The sequence below is a fragment of the Prinia subflava genome, chromosome 17, assembly GCF_021018805.1.
Source record: "Prinia subflava isolate CZ2003 ecotype Zambia chromosome 17, Cam_Psub_1.2, whole genome shotgun sequence".
NCBI lineage: Eukaryota > Metazoa > Chordata > Aves > Passeriformes > Cisticolidae > Prinia > Prinia subflava.
The window spans coordinates 7774145-7793518 of NC_086263.1; the positions used below are offsets into that span (position 1 = coordinate 7774145).

Consider the following 19374-nt stretch of genomic DNA (forward strand, 5'->3'; position numbering starts at 1 on the left):
GGGCTGGATTTTCATTGACGGGGGGTGTCACAGTGAAACTGCTGCTCGTGTCAAAATGAACTGCCCTGATAACACACTCGAGAAGTGACAGCTTTATCCTAGAATGGCACCAAGGCCCTTATGGAAAGGACAGCAAGACACTTTTTAAACAGATTTGCTGTCCACACTCAACAAATCATCCCCACCCAAGTGAAAAATTAGGAGAGGAAATCAAGGCAATTATTTAGGCCTCCCTTCCCTGAGATTTCCAGGCGTTCCCTGACTCCCCACATGCAGGGCTGTTTGCACACCCAGGCACACAGTAACACACCTTCAAAGAGCTCATTTTGAGGCACAAGAAGCAGGGAGTTAGGGCAGAGCAAAAGCTGGAGCTGATGAAGTTCAGGAACCCTCATTTCTAACTGGACTGTGACTGATATAATCTGTCACCTCTGGAAATGTAATGAGTCCATTTTATTCTGGCTGATTGTAGCTTTAGGTGTCTGCTTTGCAAGGATTTGGGGGAGTTAGATTAATATAGATGATGTTTTGACACGGCCAAGTGTGTGATTGAAAGTGGGGGCACTGGAGCTTCCATGCTTTAAATTCTTCACCCTGGGCACAGCCTGTCTTGAGAGGGAGACCCCCGGCTGAATCTCCCCCAGAGGGTCTGGAGGAAGAACATAATCTGAAATATCCTGGGGATAAAGGGAGTGCTGGGCTTGTGTATCCCTCTGACAGCTGCTGCTGCTGGGTATTTACAGGAGACTGGCACAAATACAATCTGCACTGTAAATATCGAGCTTTGGGCAGAGGAGTCCAGCTCAGTTCCAATATGCATATTTAGCTTTATGTACCAAAGAGAGCATTTTCCACGGTTCAGTGAAGACTGAACAAGTACTGCCTATGAGTACCACAAGGAACTTGATTCTAGTCTCAAATCCACTGAAGTTGCCTTGCTGTTTTCCATGCTTATATAATGATTTTTGGTGCAATTTGTGTGTGGATAAAGCAGACTCTTTTTGTTCTGAGCAATGTGAAACATGAGTTAGTGGCTCATATTTCTTCTTGCCCTTCTATCCTAATTATCTGTGATGAAGCAAAAGGCCAGAGTGTTTTTCTAGTGTGCAGTCACCCTGTGAACTTCTGCACTGAATCTTTTTATTTAATAATATTTAATACAAAAGCAAGGGGGAGATGCTTTTTTTCCCCCAGCTGGATTGATTATTTTTCTTTAGCAAATTTGGGAATCCCCATTTGCGTCAGTGATGCTCTGGAGAGAAAAATGTTGAGGTCATGTTTTCTTTGAATGTGTGGGACTCCAAGGGATGCAAATTAGGCAACACATGGCAAAGCCAAGAGATGGTTGTTTGCAGTTAGTTTTGCAAGTGGGTGAGACACAAATTCTCCTTAGAGGCCCCTCTGTTTTTAAAAAGGTATGACAACATCTAGCAGGGCAGCATTGTGTGAAGTGTAAAGCAGGTTTTGCTTACTGAAAATACAAATAACTTGTTGCACTACAAGTCAAATTAATGTCTTTGAAACTTTTACCATCTTAAAATCTAGTCTCAGGTACATTTCTATTTTTGCCTCCATGAAAAACTCTTTGATTTCTAATTGCATTATCCACTCCTGGAAATTAATTTCCTTTTTCTGTAGAAAGTGAAAATTCCATAAAGTAAACATAATGCAAACCCTGGAACATCTATGCAAAGTGTTGCTGAGAGCAACAACAAAGAAATACTCAATCCCCGATTTTATCCCACTAACCTTCCAATAATTCTTTTATTTCTTGCAACAATGCTGAACACTTCCAGAAAAAGTCTATTTTAATTATTAAGGCTGCATGTTCTGATATAACAGCACGTGAGCCCACGTGTTCACCTGTAAACTTAAAATCCAATAAACTCAAATAACAAAAGATGGGAAGTCTAGCTTCTTTCAGGAGCTTCATAATGTGCGTTTTAGTACATTCCTGAAGGAAAAATCTTGAGCTTAGCTCTTTGAAGTTACGCATAACAAGTAAGTAGTTCCTTTGTTGTAGCCCATATAACTATCTTATTTTCTGCTTCATTTCCTGCTTTCCAATTTAGCATTCCTCATACTAACAATAAGACTTTGACTACTGTTTCTACTTAAGCTCTGTACTTTCTTTCACTCATCAGTAGTCTGTCATGCAAGTAAAATTTTCATAGATTGAAACTGTAGATAACTTTTCTGCAGCACAGCAGAGGAATCCCTCCTGTAAAAATCAAAGATAACAGCTAAATTAATTGGAAAAGTTTTGTGCTTTCTTACTGTGCTGTTTGCTAACTGTTGATGTGGACAGATTACAGGGTTATCAATGTCCAAATATTCTTGTGTTCATGTACTTGTGAGGACTGAAACACAGACTAATCTTGCCATAACTCACATCAACATAGAGAAATTGTAATTTGTCCAGGTTTGCCTGATCTCTAACTTGATCAACATGAGGGACAAGAAGGTTTAGAGGATGTGTGACTGTTTCAGTGACACACTGGTACATGCAAGCACTCTTGCCTGAATTCCAGTGGGTTTGTCCCTTTATCCATGTGTGGATAAAGGTTTAACTCCAGCACCACCAAACCAGAACTTTTCAGCTGCCTTTCAGTGGGAGTTTTGCCTGAGAAAAACTGCATGATTTGTCTTTTCTGTATGCTCTTTTTGCAAGTTCCTGGAAAATTGTTTAGGTTTACATTGAATTAATTTAAAAGTCCCTATAAGTTTTTTTCCTCTATGAACAGCAGGACTCAGTTTTGTTCTCCTATCAGAGAGTACTTCCCAAGCCAATGATATTCTCCCAGACTCCATAAATTTTGTGGAAGAAACTTCATGTGTTTTAATTTACTTAAGTAAAGAAGCAATTATCAAAGAAGCAGGAGAATTGGAGGGAATAAAGTGAATTTGAACCATTTCTGGGTTGGAATGCCATTGCTGGGGGTTAGTACTTGCATGGCAGTGTTACACAAGGCCTGTGTCCCTGACAGTGGCTGGGACATGGTCACATGCAACAGCAAATGCTCTGCGTGTGTTTGGGTGTACTCACATAAATTAGACCTGAGAAGTATCTCTCCCTTAGATTGTGCAGCACAGAGGCTTCGTTGAGGCAAGTCAGCTCTGCCATGTCCTCCACTTTGGAGAACTTTGGAGGGTTCATCTTCTGGATGTCATCCTTGCTCAGTGTCACTTTCTTTCCATTTTCTGCCAGTTCTACTGTCACCTCATCCCCTTTCTCTTCCTTGATACTTGCTGCTTCAAATCCATGTTTCTCTGATGGAATCCAGACCAGTTTCTTTGCTGACCAGTCAGCCTGGGCGAGTGGGTTGTTGATGAAGTTTTTGTCCACAAAAAGGAATTTCTCATCATCGCTGAGAGGTTTTTGAGCCATTTTGACTCAGCAGACACCTGTTGAGGAAGCAAAATATTCTGCTTTAAAGGGATAAAGGAAGGCAAATGTGGAGACATTCCTGACAAAACACATCTGTCAAATCTGCCATGCAGTAGGTCCAAAGCACTGTAGGTCCTGTGTCATATCTCACATTTCCATGTGGATACCTACTGCCTGTGCAGTGAGAGCTGCACCAGGACCTGAACACCTTCCTGCAGCCTCAGCTCTTGCCCACCACGAAGTTAATTGACTTCAAATACAAAATTTCCCATCACCCAAATGCTGTTGGGTGCATACTGAAATGTCAGTGCAATAGTGAAATAAACAGTAGAAGAATGGTTCCCAGGCTGTGTTCCAACAAGGACAGAAATGAACCTTTCTTGCAAAGGACTATTTCTAATCACTGATACCATTTCATTTGGAGAAGAATAAGACAAGGTCAACAGAAAAAGCAGAAAAAAAATGTTGTTGACAATACTGCTGGTGAAGGAGACGTAGTTTAGAGTCAGCCCCTCTCCATGGGTCAGACAGTAGGAGCTGATCATTTATGAAGGGTGAATGTCTATCCCATGAGAGAGAGGAGAAATGAAACAAGCCTGGAAATTGCCTCAGCTAAAGATACTCTGTCCCGTGATGCTCAGAGTGGAGGGATGATGCATCCGTGTCCTGCAGTCACACGTGGATAAAGCAGCTGGCAGTATCTGCCCCACAGGGGAGAGCCAGGGGAGAGCTTAGGCTGCTTTGCACAGTGCTGAGACAGGAGGCAGCTCCTGCTCTCCTGCTCTGGCCACTGGAGTTTGGATGTGGCTGCAGGGTCAGTGCTGACAGTGCTGGAGCTTTGGAAGTGTTCTGCTCTGTCCCATGGGAGCACAGGTCTAAACTGAGGAGGGAGGACACAGAGGATTTGTGGTTTGCTCCAGGGCAGAAAGAGTGTGCTGGCTGGGAAACCTGCTGTGCAGTGGAGCAGAGAGGGGAGCTGGGGAGGAGCTGCAAAGAGTGTGCCCAAGAAAAACATCTTTAGGAGACAGAGGCTGTTTCATGTCCTTATTGAGAATGAATTTAGTATTTACAGCATTCAAACAAACATGAATCTGGAGGGAGCAAGGAGAACTGACTGCTAAAGATGTCAGCAGTCAACCCATAAGCAGGACAGTATTTGTAACCACCAAGCTCTGTGGTATGTAGCCAAGTGGACACCCTGTGCTCTGGGAGTAGCAGAGCTTGCTTTCCAAATATTTGTCCCTGAAACCTTCCCACAGATGAAGGTTTTTTTGCAAGGCCACACTCTCTGAGGGCTCTGAGAAGGAAACATAGATCATGCAGAAGGTGACATACAGCTTAAAAACAAAACTGAGATTTTTAGAGGTGCCTAAGAAGGTTAGATGACATCCCACTGAAATACAGTGGAAATTAGAGCCCCAGCTCTTTAAACTCCCTTGACAATTGTCTTGTCTTAAAAAAAAAGAAAAAAAAAAAAGGCAGCTAAATGTGCTTGTTCTAGAGCCTTGATAAAAATCCCAAAGAGGAAAATTCACCCAGATAATCCACGAAGGTGCAGTGTGTGAGGGAGACCCTGAGCACTGCCACTGGCCCCCGAGCCCTGCCCCGCTGCCGAGGCTCTGAGGGAGCATCTGCAGGATGTGGTGCTCTGCTCTCTCCCAGGGGATTCTTGGAAGAGAGCAAGAGGAAACTATTTGACCTCTGCGTGGATTAAGGCAGAAAATGCTCCCTGGCTGCCAAGAGGGCTGGTGGAGCCGCACAGTTCCAATAATGGAGATGGTATTCTGTCCAGCAGAGCTCTCCAGCTGGCTGCGGGGGGAAGCTGCTGCGAGGGGAGCCCTGGGGGCACTGCCCAGGGCATCACCCCAGGGCTGCAGCTCCGGGCTCGGGGCTTGGGGAGCAGCAGGAGCTGCCCTGGCCTCTCCACTGCTGTGGCAGCAGCCCAGGCACCTTCTGCACCCCTCTGCCCCAGCAGCGTGGCAGGAACTGCTGCAGCAGTGGGGACGGGGATTTCAGCCCGTCCTGTGGCCAGGAGACACCTGCACGGCCATGCTGAGGCATCACAAAGGTTGGACAGTGCTGCCTGTGCCTAATGCCAGGTGACAGCACTGTTATAGCAATAGGAATTGGGTGCTGCTGTCAGAAACACCAGAAATGTGACTGAACTGCGGAGCTGAGCTTCATGGTATCAAATCCTGCTGTTCTGAGGCTGCCCACAGAAAAGGATGATGAAAATCAAACTGCCAAGTCATCCTGACCATCCACCTCAAAACTGTAGCTAAAACTTTTGGCCTGTTGCAAAACATCTCACAGTGGGACATCCCAGAGATTTGTCTGTTCTCTTGCCCAAGGACCAAGGAAAAGTTCATTTTTTTGTGGTGTGCTAAGTCAAAAACATCTTCCACAAATTCTAGCATGAAACTGAGAGCTGGCTGGTTTGTCTGTATTTGACTGCATTCTCCTGCTTCTTCCTGTATGTACAAAGCAAGGTGCAGAAAGTTTTAAATTCAATCTTTTTCAAAGCAAGATCCATTTGGAAGGTATGTAAGGTGGAATGAACTGCAGAACTTGGAAATACAGGTTCTTACTCCCTAAATCCAGGGAATAATCCAGTCCCTAGGACTAGTTTGAATATGGTAAGAATAGATCCCCTACAAGAACTAGTGAATAGACAGTCTGAGCTGGATCCCAGAACTCCTCTGAAACACAATGAGGAGAAAACATGGATTTATGTGAAAAGAACTTTTCATGACTGAACCCCTGGAATGAAGGATAAAGTTTTAGCAGCTTCTGACTATGCAGTAAAAAAGGAAATGCAGTTATGAAATGTGGATTAATGGCTATTAATAATTGAATTTATTACCATGCATTAATAATTAATACAATATGTAATATTAATGTAATATTAATTTTATTAATAAAAATATTTATTTTCATTATAAAGGGAGGCCTTCCATCTGAATGGAAGGGGTAAAATATAAACTCCACAAAGTCAACTAAATTTGTCCTAGTGAGGACTAATGAGCTGCTAATGAGATGCTGAAGCCTTCTGATTAGTAATTGGCACTGTATCTGCTGGCCCATCTCTGATCAAGACTGCACTGCACTGGGCCAGGATGTGATTGATACTGGGGAAATGGGCCAAGGGGAGACTCCTCACTGCCTGCTGAGAACATCCCCTGGGAAAGCAAAATTGACCCCTGAGCCAGTTCCTGGGTTTCACCCTAGGACTGGCTGGGACAAATGGAGACCCCTGTGCATGTGCAGGAGGTGGCAGAAGGTTCTCATCCATTTAGCCCAAATCTTATATAAGAGTGCACACTTTATACCCAGAGGTGAGTTATCCTGAGAAGGGGAGGAGGAAAAGCAATCACAAAAATACTACTGATAAGAAGTTTCTTGCCTCAGAATTGTGCCAGATTACACCTAACCCGATCCATTTGTTGTACTTGTCTAACACACAAACATACATGGATACTTCCACAGCTCACTTTGTTCCTCTGTCTGCTGTCCCACTAGGGAGGTATCTGGCTGATCTTCACTGTCTTTTCCCTTTTCTCGTTAATGACAGAAGCTGAATGCTCTCTTTATAACTACTTTATCCTGAGTATATTATTTCAAGGATGAAATATAAATATTGCCAGGAAGTGCACTTTAATTAAAAGGTTATTGGCCAAGCAGAATTGCCTCCTGAGTCAGAGCTTGGAGGGACTGCTTTTCTCCTAAGGAAAAGATAAAGGACACTTCTCCCTTCCTCTGCAGGATGTGCATGTCAATATAAAGCCTTATCACCTCTGTATAGGGAATAATTATTGCAACAGAGGAACATATAACCAATTATTTTCAAAAACCAAGTCCTGGCTCTCATGAGTAGCTTCTGATGGAAGAGGGTAGCAGTAACCTGCTCTGGACTCAAACTGCATTTCTTGGGCTACAGTAATTCTTGACTATGATCCTTCCAGTTTCCTTATCTTTTACTTTTCCAGTACTTAACTGAATCATCCAACTGGGCACTGCTTGGAAAAAAAGATAATCCAAAGATAATCGAGGGGTGAATCCTAACCTTGTGACCTTCATCTGGGAACTGGAATTCCCCAGCACTGGGAGCTTTATCACAAGCACTGCTATCAATCCCTCCTGGCCTTTCACCATTTCTTGGTAATGCATTCTCCATGTACTTCAATCAAATTGTCTGTAAGTGCCTCAGTTTTTAATAAAGTCTTCTCACCTTTGTTAATGTGAGTTACTACATAACTCTGACTAAACACTTGATTCATTTTCTAATTTTCAAAAGAAATTTTCCCTAGTTATTGCCAGTGTTATAAACTGTGAAAATCAGAAAAGAAGGAAAAAAAAGGGATAGATTTCCTTTATCTGGAAAATACGAGATATTTCAAATTCTTGTAATGTCTTTCTATTAATGAAATCAAATTCTGTATATTGATTATAATTCACAAATAATCCATAATTTAACTGGACTTTGCACAAGTTGGAAAGGTGTCTCTGACTCTTGGCTTCTCCTAAAATTAACATGCATAAAAGCCATCAGATTTGCAACTAAGAAGTCTCTGTGATCTCCAAAGCATTGGGATCTCTGCATACATCCCCACACTGCCTTTTATGGAGATGTTCTGCTCAATACTCGCCGTTCCGTAAAAATGTAATGATAACAAATTCAAAACAAATACCTTTTAGGGACTAGCGTGTCAATTGCAAATGAGATAATAAAAATTCATTGTTTACATCCAAGAGAACACGGCCAGGGCAGAATTGGGCACTAAACTGAAGTGACAACTTAATCAGGGCTTTGCTCTAGGGGGGTTCATCAGCCCAGCCCTGCCTGAGAGGCTGCAGGGAAGGGGGAGCTTGGGGAGGTGAGAAGGTCCATCCAGACAATCCTGCTGGGAGTGAAGGACAAGGTGGGCTTGTTTTTCAACAAGTGTATTTTAGAAAAGGTTTTACTCATACATATGTATTAGATAGTGGCAAGCCTTCTGATTTCTCTTGTACTGAAAATATCTCATGATGCTTCTTGATTTTGCTAACATGTATGCCTTTCACATGAATATCAACATTTTTATAGGTGTGCATGCACACAGACACAGACACACAGACACATAGGTGAAAGAAGCCCGTGAACCTCCGGGATGGCGCTGAAGCTGCTTTCTGCACTGCCATCTACTGTCGCCTTAATTTACTCACGAGATTTTCTTACAAGTTTGTTGCTTTATTTTGCATTTAAAAAAAAGGCATGTCACCTTTAAAATTACTGTAGTTCAGTAAATTGTCAGATTAGTTTGCTTCCAATTTGTTCCCAGCATATTAAAAACATATATATGTAATGCTGGGGCATTTATGTAAAAGCGATTCCATTCCTTCTTCTAATTTTAAAGCATATTTTCCTGTTTACAGAACAAGTTACCGATGAACTGGTGGTTTTATTTGGTTGCAGTTTCTTTCAGCAGTCCTCCATTGGGACGGAGAGGTTAGGAGCACTTGTGGAAGGTCAGCAGCAGAGGTTTTTCATGCCCAGATGCCCGTGGTGGTTGCCTGCAGCAGGTACCTGTGCCCACCTGTGTCCTGCACCTTGCGGGGTGTTGCTGCCGGCTCAGAGCCCCGCTCCTGCTCTGCAGCCGGTGTCTTTAGGCTCGACCCAGCTATGGCAGGGTTAGCAGTGACCAGGAGCAGGCACAACATCCGTGCCCACCTTCAGGCACGCACAGTGTTAAGCAGAGCCCAAGCAGTAACAAGCCAGGATAAATCTCTGAGCAGGTCTGGCGGGTCTGTTCTCAGTGCCAGGTTAGTGCTCAGAGCAGTTTGCAGAGCAGGGTGAGGGTTTCCCTGCCAGAGTGCCCATCCCAGAGTGTGCCAGCCCAGCCCGGTGCCCGGCAGGGTCCTTGCCCCGTGGTACTTACAGGTGTCCGATGGGGGGAGCAGAGCGAGTTGGAGATACAGCCACCAGCCGGGACAGCCCAGGGCTCGCTGCCTTTGCAGCCTCCCTATATAGAGGAGGAGAATCTTGTCAGTGGGGAGGGGCCCTGGAAACCACGTCCTGCTGGAAAATCCTTTTGGTACCTGGCTTAAAAAACACAGCCTGAGCCAAGAACCTCGTTCCCAGCAGGGCCTAACCCGGGGCTGTGGCCCCTGCCCTGAGCCGCTTTTTAGGGGAAGCAGGATGATTCTGGCTTTCAAAAAGATGTATGAAAGGGGTGCCCCTAAATCACAAGTTCAGGGCTTGACAAAGCACATGGACATTTAACTCCTTCCTGCCTTGGCAGTATCCCTGCCCCTCATGGCCCTGTGCCTAGAAGGGCAAAGGACAGGTCACGGCCGGGGCACAGGATGTTTCCTACCCACTGTCAGTGCATTTGTTGGAGCAGAGTCCCTGAGCTGAGGGGCTGCTTGGGCCGAGAGGGTTATTCCTGACACAGCAGGAGTGTGTGGGTGGAGGTGGCTCTGGGTCTCGCTGTGTTTATGTGACATTTGGAGCCTCGGGCTGGTTTAAGCCTCCTTTGCCGCTGGGATATGAGAGGGTTGTTTGCCACCTTCCCAGAAGATTTGCCAAAGTTTCTTTTGCGATCCAGTGTGCGGCTCAGTTCTTGAGAGAGGACTGTCAATACTTGCTCATAGATAAGAATTGAAATCCCTCCTTGTGTCTGCAAATGTAGGAGAGAAGGGATGAAGAGCTGGGGGCACAGTCCCTGGGATGCACGGGCAGAACAGGGAGCAGGCACTGTGCTGGCAGGAGGGAGGACAGGGTGCTGGGAGCCAGACCTGCAGGGGTTAGGGAGGGATCTGGTCCTCATCAAACCTTCCCCACACCCCCCAAACCTTCAGTCCCCAGCTGTCCCCCCTCCTTCCTCCCCTGGTAGCCAACAGCCTTGTGCAGTAGGACCTGTGGATGGAGATATCCCAAAAAGGGAAAGCTAGGATCCTCTAGGAATTCCCATCGACGTGCCAAATACAAAATACCGAAACAACCCCCTCTCAGCAACAGACTAAATATGGTGTATACCCAAAGGATCTGAGCACAGGCCTGAGTGAAATTATTTCTCTTGACATCAACAGCTCTGTCTTCTCTGGAAAATAAACCCTCCTGGGGAAGATGGATGGGGCTCATATTGGTCCCATCATCCTAAAAAAATACTTATGAGAGGAGGCTGGGCTGAAAACCTCTGCTGTCACTGGGTCAGAAACTTGCAGGTGTGATAGACCTGTAGCCCCTTCTAGTTCTGGCCAGTGGTGAAAAAATTTGGACAAAGAGGAGAGCGGGAAAGAGCCCTGGGGTTTCTGCTGTGCAACATTTCAGAAATACCCGCTGCAGGGTCAAGCTTGGGCCTCAGCTGGAGAAGACCAGCTTTGCCAGGGCAGTGACACAGTCCCAGAGGTCCCAGCCTGTCCTGCCAGAGGGAGGGTTGGTGTCTGCAGTGGTGTGGGGCTGCCACGGAGCCATGCAGAGCTTCCAGGAGCCAGCAGCGCCATATCAGACCTGTGCATGTGTGACTGTGTTGGAGCAGAGCCAGGGAAATGATCACCACGACATAAATCCAGGAAACTTGTCCTTGTTAGCAGAAAGTTCCTTGCAGGGCAGGGTGCTTCACCCTATTTTACTTTTTTCCCCTGCAGTTTCTTGATTGCAAACTTAGCTTTTAATTAGAAACACAATGAAATGCAAGGGAATCCTCTGAAAAGTATGATCATTTTAACATTCATCAACGTTATCCTAAGAAGTTCCTTTTAAACACATGTAGCTGTTTCACAAAACCAGACACATTATAATAGTAGCTTAAAAAGGAGTGGAAATTATTCTGGCTGGTCTGCAAACCACTGCACACGCAGGCTTGCTGCCCGAGGAGGGAGTTTAACAGCAGCAGTGCTGGAGGGTGATATATGATGTGACATTAAATGGAGCTGGGAAGTCCAAAAAAATATTACTGCTGGGACTGAAAGAGTTGCACTCTCAAGCCATGTGGGGTAGGAACTGATAAATGTAAGCATGGATTCCAAGCTTCATTTAAAAGCTAATGTAAGAATATACTAATCTGATAGCTTGGTTGGGGGTTCCTGAAAGTTGTGGTGTTTGTTTTAAAACAAAGTTGCCTCAAAGTGAAAGCTGTGGATTCCCAGTGGATGATGAGTTTGTGACAATAAGCTTTGTTTAAACCCCCTTGATTTGTTTTAATTACTTTCTAGAAAAAAAATAAAGTATTGAGCAGCCTACCCTTAAATATCTCCTTACTGAATTTGCACTGTAAATATTGTACTTGGGGAAAAGAAAGAGGACCCAAGAAGGAAAGAAGTGAACTCTTAGCTGCCTTAACAAGATGAACACAAGAGAGGGGAAAATGAAAAAGCACAGATGGTGATGTTAGTTTGTTAAATAAAGCATCAGGTAAGCAATTTTTGTTTTGCTTAAATATGTTTTTACTGAAGTTTTACCAACCATGTTTCTCTGTAATGTAATGTAATTAGAACAGGTAATTGTACTGGTCAAGCTGTGCCCTTGCAACAGGAGGGACAGTCTGTGTCCAAGGCAGGACAATCATTCTTGAGAACAGTCTGGTGAGGGAAAATATTCACCAACTGCTTGATGTTTGTGCCTAATGCTGGCTGCAGGTGGTCAGGTGAAGTCTGTGCAGTGCACAGAGCAGGTGTGAATCAGCTGCTGCTGAAAGGGTGTCTTTGCAAGCGTGAACAAACCTTTGGGGGTTTCTTTTCCTAAAGGCGATTACCCAAGGAAAACTGAGCCGGTGACACCGAGATTGGGTGCCTGATGCGACCGTGCTCAGGAAGGAAAATGTAACTGATTCCCCAGAGGCAGCTGATAAAGCTTAAAAAAAATCTCCCCTGTGCAGGACAGAAACTAAAACCTCTGAAAGAGCACAGCTGCCCTGCAGTCTAGAGACACAGTTTGCTCTTATTTGAGGGGAGAGCAAAAATTTGGTCTTAAAGAATTTTTTATTTTTAAAACTTGTGGGTTAAGTTCTTCCAAAGTGCTTTCCAGATCTGATATCCACACCAGACTTCACTGGCTCCTTGTCACTTTTACTTGTGATAACGTGCTTAGACAACAAACAGCCTTTTTTAATGGAATTCCCTCCATAATGCTCACGGTTAATGTTCTACCTCCAACAAAATTCCCAAATGCATTTTGCTACTTAAAGACCCCAAACTTCTATATGCTTCTTCTTTTCTTTAATTTTCTGTTGTCAGGAGAAAGAATAAGGGCTGTTAATACAAGACATCCCGGGCTGTAATTATGCAACTTCTGAAGTTAAGAAAATAATTTTTGTGTATGCTCACCCAGGTGGCAATTTCTTCTAAAACCTGAACCTGTGACTCTAGAACTGTGAAATATTTTGATCTAAATATTGATCTCACCTTAAAATTTTAAGGAATCCATGTGGGAAAGATTTTGCAATTCCTCCTCACCCAGTAGCAAGGCAAGCAGTCTGACATTCAGAGGACTTGCTGTACGTCAGCATCTTGAAAGATACTGCCATACTTCATGTACTGTCACGATAAATGCTACACTACTAATAATATGATTAGACCAGTATATTTTCATAGACATATTTCAAAGCTTTGTTGTAAATAAACATCACTGGAAATAGACTTTGACTTTGGTTTGCTTGTACACTGACTATACTTTGAAATAAGAGATTGTTTCCAACCCTCAGATGTGGGCTGTGAGGGCACTGGGAATTAGATGAAGTGCAAGTTCTACCCAGAGCAAACAGGCCAAATTCCACACGCTGTACCAAAACAGTGTCAGTACAGTGGGTGAATCCCCAGAGAAAATAGCCCAGAGATTCCCTTTGTTTAAAATGTATTTTGTCTCTGATTTCAAATATACACCTTTACCTCAAAGATCAGTGAAGGATGTCCTCTTAGCAGCCTCTGCTTTCCTGACTGTGGAGAGAGCAGCCTGCTGAGCTGTGTGCTTAGGAAAGAAAAGTACCAAACATCCCTTTGCCTTCTTCAGCCTGGGCAAAAATTTCATTTCTACCTCTAAAAATTCATTTCCCAGGGCGCTCCATGGCACCTGGGCAGCATCTGAATGATCTGTGGTGAGAAGACAGAAAGCAGAAGTGGCTTTGGTTACACTGAAATATCTGCATAGCAGCAAAAGTTTGAGCCTTCCTGTTTTCAGAGCCTTTTTCTTTGCCTTTGAAAAGACAATTCAGAATCCAAATGCACATAATAATTTGATCCACTGCTTTATGGAAAAACATGGGTCTAGCACTGAACTTCAAGAAAATCAAATTAAAAATTCTGGGATGTCTCTTCAGCCCAGCAGCTGAAGGTGATGGAGGTGTGAGCACAGAGCACACAGAGAGGCCCTGGCTTGATGCAGTGGTCAGCTGTCACTGCTGCAGAGCACTCACAGATGGATTTGAGTGAGGTTTATTTGCAAACACACGTCCTCCCCTCCTGGCAGCAGTCCTGAGACACAAATGAGGCAGCAGGGAGCTGCCAGCACTGCCAGTCACAGGGAGGAGATGAGCTCACTGCTGAGGCTTCACATGGGTAAAGGCAGCCTCTCTGCAATTCCACACTGGAGTGCAGGCTGCTTGGAGAAATAAAAGTATCCCTAACTGGGTCCAACCAAGGTAAAGGCAAAATTTCACAGTGTGCACAACTCGGGGTCCTTTCAGCTTCACAAAGTGCAGGTTCTCTTTGTCTCTTCCCCCCTCCACTGTACTATTTATCTAACAATAAACATTTTTAAGGACACGACTCTAGAGATTTATTTCTACAAAACTCCTCTCAGTACCACTGGATAATTTTAACATTTATGCATTTTGTTAAAATGAGAAGAGAGAAAATAGATGTTATTTTTATGTACCCCTGCAAGTTTGGCTTCTAAAATAAATTACCATTTCAAAACATGTAAATACCTCAGCTAAAAAAGAGTTCTGGGAATCAGTAATCTACTATCAACTTTATTTTTAGCTTTGCCTGACTTTGAGTTTTGTGTTGTTTGGGAAAATAATCCAGAAGTTCCTTCCCATTTACCCAGTGTTACACCATAAAATTTATAGCAACTCCAGATGGAAAAAACTTACTCCCATTTGTTTGCTGGCATAAAGATAAATATAGTCCCCATTTCCAGAAAATTAAAAACAACCATCCCTCTAAATCACTTCAATTTTCTATTAGAATTTCTTTTCCCTTACTTATCTGAAAGTTGCAGCTTCTTTTTAAAAAGAATGACTAAAATGTTTAGTTTGAACACTCTCAAAATACCACACACACAGAAAAAAAAAACGTGAAAAATTTTATTCAGAAACACAGGTAAAACACACAAAGATATAAGTGCAGAAATTATAAGTTATTATATAAAAATTTATTGGATAAACCAAATACATTCAGGTGCAATTCTAACCACAGGATTCATTAATGTGAGTCCCTATACAGTTTTCTTTCTATCAGCACTGGGGAAAGAGAGCTTTCCTAACACTTTTTAAATTGACAACAAGTATGACGTTGTCATCCTGTCTTGTGAGTAGATGTTAAAAGCTAAAATGGTCCCACTGGATTTATTGGAGAAATTTATGCAATGAAGGAATGTCCTAAATTAAATCTGACAGACCTTGAAATGAGAAATTAGAAAATTAAAGTTATCATCTCTTTTTACTTTGTAAAATAAGAGGCTCTTCGATGTTTGTGCCATCCATCCTTCCTGGTTCTGGAATTCTGTCTGAAAATGAAACACAGACAAAAATATTCTCACGCATCTGGAGGTCCAAGGTGTGTTCCTCTACTTGTCCAAAGTTATCTTCTACTATTATCAATTTTGATGCACAATATCATCATAGAGAACCCAAGCAATTCTACAAATGTTTCCAAGCAGCTGTAGAGGATAAAAGCTTTGCATCACTAAGATTAGACTGCAGAGAACTTCCAATTCAGCTGTAGTGAATGAGGTAAAGAAACACCATATTCCACATCTTCCACCAGGATCCCTTCTCTGCTGGAATACTCACACATCTAAATAAACAAGATCATTTTCAAAGTGTTAGAAAAGCAAGTTAGATGTTAAACAGGAGACTTGGTAGGTTGAGTTTTTGAGTGGACTTGATTACCTGAATATGCAGCCTAATGAAAAGAGATGGATAATTAGTATTTTAAACCCACTGCCTTCAGGTCTCCACTAACATACTCCACAAACACAAGGAGAAAGTAATTTCAGAATATATTTACTTAAAGGTTCAAAACCTTAAAAAAAATATGCTTTTGTTTAGTTCTAACAGCAATGTGCTGTTGTGTCTTATGATTAATCCTGAATTCTGTAACTAACTGTAGCCAATTAAATCTCCATGTGAAGCTATATTGGAGTCAACAGGGCAGGGTGACCCTGTAGAGTCAGTAGACACAAAAGTTTACTTTAACAACAATTCTCCTATACACTCGGTTTGTTTTAAAAATTGAGCAATTTCTGATACGAGTAATTGTTTTCTAACAAAGATGTGATTTACAGCAGTTTTGCTATGGAAATTTTGTTTCTTCAGCCCCCTCTTCTGGCAGAAGAAAACCAGCATTGTCTCAATGAATTAACTGTTAAAAAACTGTTAGTGCTTCTCACACCTCTTAGATGTCAATAAGACCTCAGGCTTCATACTTTTGAAACTTTTGGATACAAACCAAGTAGTTGGTAGTATTAACGGGAAAGTAATAAATTTTCACTGTAAAAAAATGAAGTAATATGCCAAGCAGACTCTTGGAAGGGAAAAACTGGACCAATGAACCTTTTCATTCTCTAGCTTAGGTGGTATTAATTGTAACCAGTCCAAAAGCAGGCCAGAAAGGCAAGTAAGATTTAGCAGCGTTTACTACAGAGCAAAGTACTTTGGGCTTAAGCTTTTGTGGCAAATAGGATATGAATGATGTTCTCAGAAAAGGTTTATGCCCATGTAAAGAACTGACAGCTAATGAGTTAAGAACTTTCTATAGAAATTAGGTTAGATCAGATAAGAAACAGAGATATGCCCACTGTTTAATATATTTTATTGAGAATTTAGGTTATAATGTTGTATTAATTTCACAATATAACAAGACTGTCTCTAGCTGACCCTTTTCAGATTTGTAATAATGTAAGAGAGTACAATCTGGGCAGCTGAACTTTTAAGGGAATGGTAAAGCCATTTGGTGCCAGCTGAAAGCATTCCTTGCATAGAGCAGGAGGTACAAGGTGTCCAGCTGCATGATTATGCATGGTACAGGAAATCTATAAAAGTCACAGAATAAAGTTCTGCAAAAAAGACATTGCACCCACCTTTTTGATTTCTCTCAGCAGGTGCTTTGCCAAGGTTCTGCTTTGGATAAGTCAGCAAAGACACTTTAGGAGGGATATTCTGGGCACTTTCTTCTTTACCAGCACATAAGAAATGAGTGAGAATTCCATACAGGAGAGGTCTGCTTAAGGGAGAAATTACACATGTAGTCTATAAAGTCTATGAAATATTGAGCATTAAAAATACACCCTTCCCCCAGGACTTCTCAGATCTTAATATTTACTTCTACAATATGTACAGATGTCTTTAATGACTTTAATCTTTTTATTGCTCCATACAGCAACTCACATGTGCAAAGAGCAGATCTACTTTGAGTAGAAAGCAGACTGTACTGGTAAGAGAGTTGTGTTTTGGTGCACAAGGGTGCTATCTGGAGAATGCCACTGTGCTGGCAGAATTCAGTGTTAGTTTGGATTATGTCTGAAAATGGCCCATTTTTGGCATCCTGAAGCTGAATCCAGCATATCAGAACAGGCCTGGCATCAGCCACATTTCAGTTGGTGAGAACATTCATATGTGATTTGTAATAACAGTAAAGAGAAAAATATACTGGTATACAGAATATAGTATGGTATACTGGTATACAGAATATAGAATATACTGTGCACTCCAAAATTCCTCCTTACACTGATTTTCCACTTGCATCTTCAACTATATTCAGCTCTTTGGCAAGAAATTGTCTATCCAAGGGCACTTCAGGCTGACCGGATTCTGGAAAATAAAATCCCTGAATCTTAAGACCAGTAAGAAAAATGTCACCAATTAATGGAAGACTTTGAAAGATCATGAGAGCACACACCTCCCTTTTAGACTATTAACAATTAACAGTGTCTTGTAATTCCAGGGAACTCACTTAAGCATCAGTCATTCATACTGGAGTAATTTACAATAGCACATTACAATTTTTATCTTCACTCTTAAAGAATCTAAGAAAAATATCAAAGAAGTCTTACAGCATAAAGATAAATTAATCAGGCAAACAACTCCTTCTCTAAACTACTACTCTCAGGCATTTCAAGAAATTTGAGTTTGCAGGCTGTTATCAAGTTTTCTTGCTCTTGCATCAACTACTGAGTCAAACAATTTACCTCCAGGGTAAAGGAGCAGAGAGTAAGTTTTCTTGAAAACTAATGGACTGATTTGGGTTAACGCTGCAAGTAGAGCTGTGGAGAGGTTGTTTGCACCCTGTTAATTCCCAAGGGAAGACAAGATCATGCAGCTTGTCACACTTACTAATTCCATAATATCAGTGGAATTAGTCAACCAAACAATCACTGATTACTGTTGCAGGGATGACACGAATCCATCGCCAATACCTGCAATCAGAACAGATGCCGTGTATTTATATTTGTTGTACTCCAGGTACTCCCGAACGAGCTCATTGATCAGGAGGTTCTCCCGGGACAGCGTCGGCCGCGGCTCGCTTTGGTCGTCCAGGGCGTTGAACACCTCAGCTCTGATCCTCGCCTTGATTTCGGCAAGAGCTCCTCTTTTTTCCAGGGTGTCCTTTAAAACTGTAACCGTGAAAAGGCGCCTTAATTTAAAAGCAAACGCGTTCAAGCAGCCTTATTAATTAGCCCCGATACAAACACACAGTTCTGCGGGCAGCAGCGATAAGGTATCTGCACCTGTGCACGTGCCAGTACCCACCAGTCCAGGCACGTCACAGATAAACGTTAAGCCTTCAGAGAAATCGCACATGCAAATTTTTTTAGTCGCAAGCATACGTTCTGGCAATTTAAGAAGTAGGATGTTACTGCACCAAGATGCGTTTAGCACTGAAGTATACCGAAATGCAGCCCACGGTACATGACGGGGGCAGCTCCGAGGGACGGCATTAGCGCCCGCGGCAGCTCTGAGACCCATCGGGGTGGCCGCGGAAGGCCGGGCCGCCCTCCTGCCCTCCCGGCGGCCCGAGACAGCCCCAGCCCCGGCCCCGACCTGCTTTGAGCTCCGCCACCGTAGCCATGGCCGCGCCGGGACCCGGATGGCGCCGAGCGCTCTGCGCAGGCGCGGGGCCGGCCGGGAGCGCCCTGAGGAGAACAGAGCTGGGCTGGGAGCTCACTGAGGGGAACAGCACGGGGCCGGGCGGGAGCGCCCTGAGGGGACAGAGCGGGGCCGGGCGGGAGCGCCCTGAGGGGACAGAGCGGGGCCGGGCGGGAGCGCCCTGAGGGAACAGAGAGCGGGGCCGGGCGGGAGCGCCCTGAGGGGAGAGCGCGGGGCCGGGCGGGAGCTTCCTCAGTGAACACCGCGGGGCTGGGAGGCAGCGCTCTGCGGAGAGAGCTCGGGGCTGGGCAGGAGCGCCCTGAGGAGACAGAGCTGGGCTGGGAGCTCCCTGAGGGGAGAGCGCGGGGCCGGGCGGTAGCGCCCTGAGGGGACAGAGCTCGGCTGGCCGGGAGCTTCCTCAGTGAACACCGCGGGGCTGGGCGGGAGCGCCCTGAGGGGACAGAGCGGGGCCGGGCGGGAGCTTTCTCAGTGAATACCGCGGGGCTGGGCCGGGAGCTTCCTCAGGGGACAGCGTGGGGCTGGCCAGGAGCGCCCTGAAGGGACAGAGCGGCTCCCGCCCGGCCCCTCCGGCTCTGCTGCCAGCGGCCCGCGGGCAAGGTCGTGCCGGGGTAGAATAACCAGCATCGGCAGCGCCTGTGTGCTGCCCCTGGAGCCACCGCTCGGTGTCCTGCCGTGCCCGCC

The 19374-nt window shown here is 44.1% G+C and overlaps 2 protein-coding genes across 10 annotated transcripts in view; both read right to left on the reverse strand.

The window, feature by feature from the left end:
* The window catches only part of MYH11 (myosin heavy chain 11), a 55753-nt gene extending 46298 nt beyond the window's left edge, over positions 1-9455 (reverse strand). For all 4 annotated transcript variants that reach the window (XM_063414170.1, XM_063414169.1, XM_063414172.1 and 1 more), the window contains exons 1-2: positions 9304-9455; positions 3047-3405 (exon numbers count right to left, since the gene is read on the reverse strand). In XM_063414170.1, the coding sequence (XP_063270240.1) occupies positions 3047-3388 (342 nt within the window). In that variant the 5' untranslated portion in view covers positions 3389-3405; positions 9304-9455. The remainder of the gene's footprint in view (positions 1-3046; positions 3406-9303) is intronic.
* A 5189-nt stretch (positions 9456-14644) lies between these two features.
* Positions 14645-18734, reverse strand: CEP20 (centrosomal protein 20). Of its 6 annotated transcripts, none has more exons than XM_063414054.1 (5): positions 18628-18734; positions 18003-18200; positions 17313-17397; positions 16668-16807; positions 14645-15092 (listed from the first exon to the last, which is right to left on the reverse strand). In XM_063414054.1, the coding sequence occupies exons 1-5, from the start codon at positions 18653-18655 to the stop codon at positions 15016-15018; spliced, it is 528 nt and encodes a 175-aa protein (XP_063270124.1). In that variant the 5' UTR covers positions 18656-18734; the 3' UTR covers positions 14645-15015. The 6 variants fall into 6 exon arrangements, with proteins under 6 accessions (XP_063270124.1, XP_063270123.1, XP_063270122.1 ...); XM_063414053.1 differs by having other exon boundaries at positions 16668-16810; XM_063414052.1 differs by lacking the exon at positions 18628-18734 and adding an exon at positions 18476-18620.
* Positions 18735-19374: the final 640 nt, after the last annotated feature.

Excerpts from the sequence above, each read along its gene's own strand:
- CEP20 (XM_063414051.1), bottom strand. The coding sequence starts at position 18,524 with ATGCCGTCCCTCGGAGCTGCCCCCGTCATGTACCGTGGGCTGCATTTC. Across the intron at positions 18,201-18,475 it reads GTACCGTGGGCTGCATTTCG|TTTTAAAGGACACCCTGGAA; the intron begins GTATACTTCAGT and ends TCACGGTTACAG. Across the intron at positions 15,093-16,667 it reads TGCTGAGAGAAATCAAAAAG|ACAGAATTCCAGAACCAGGA; the intron begins GTGGGTGCAATG and ends TTTCATTTTCAG.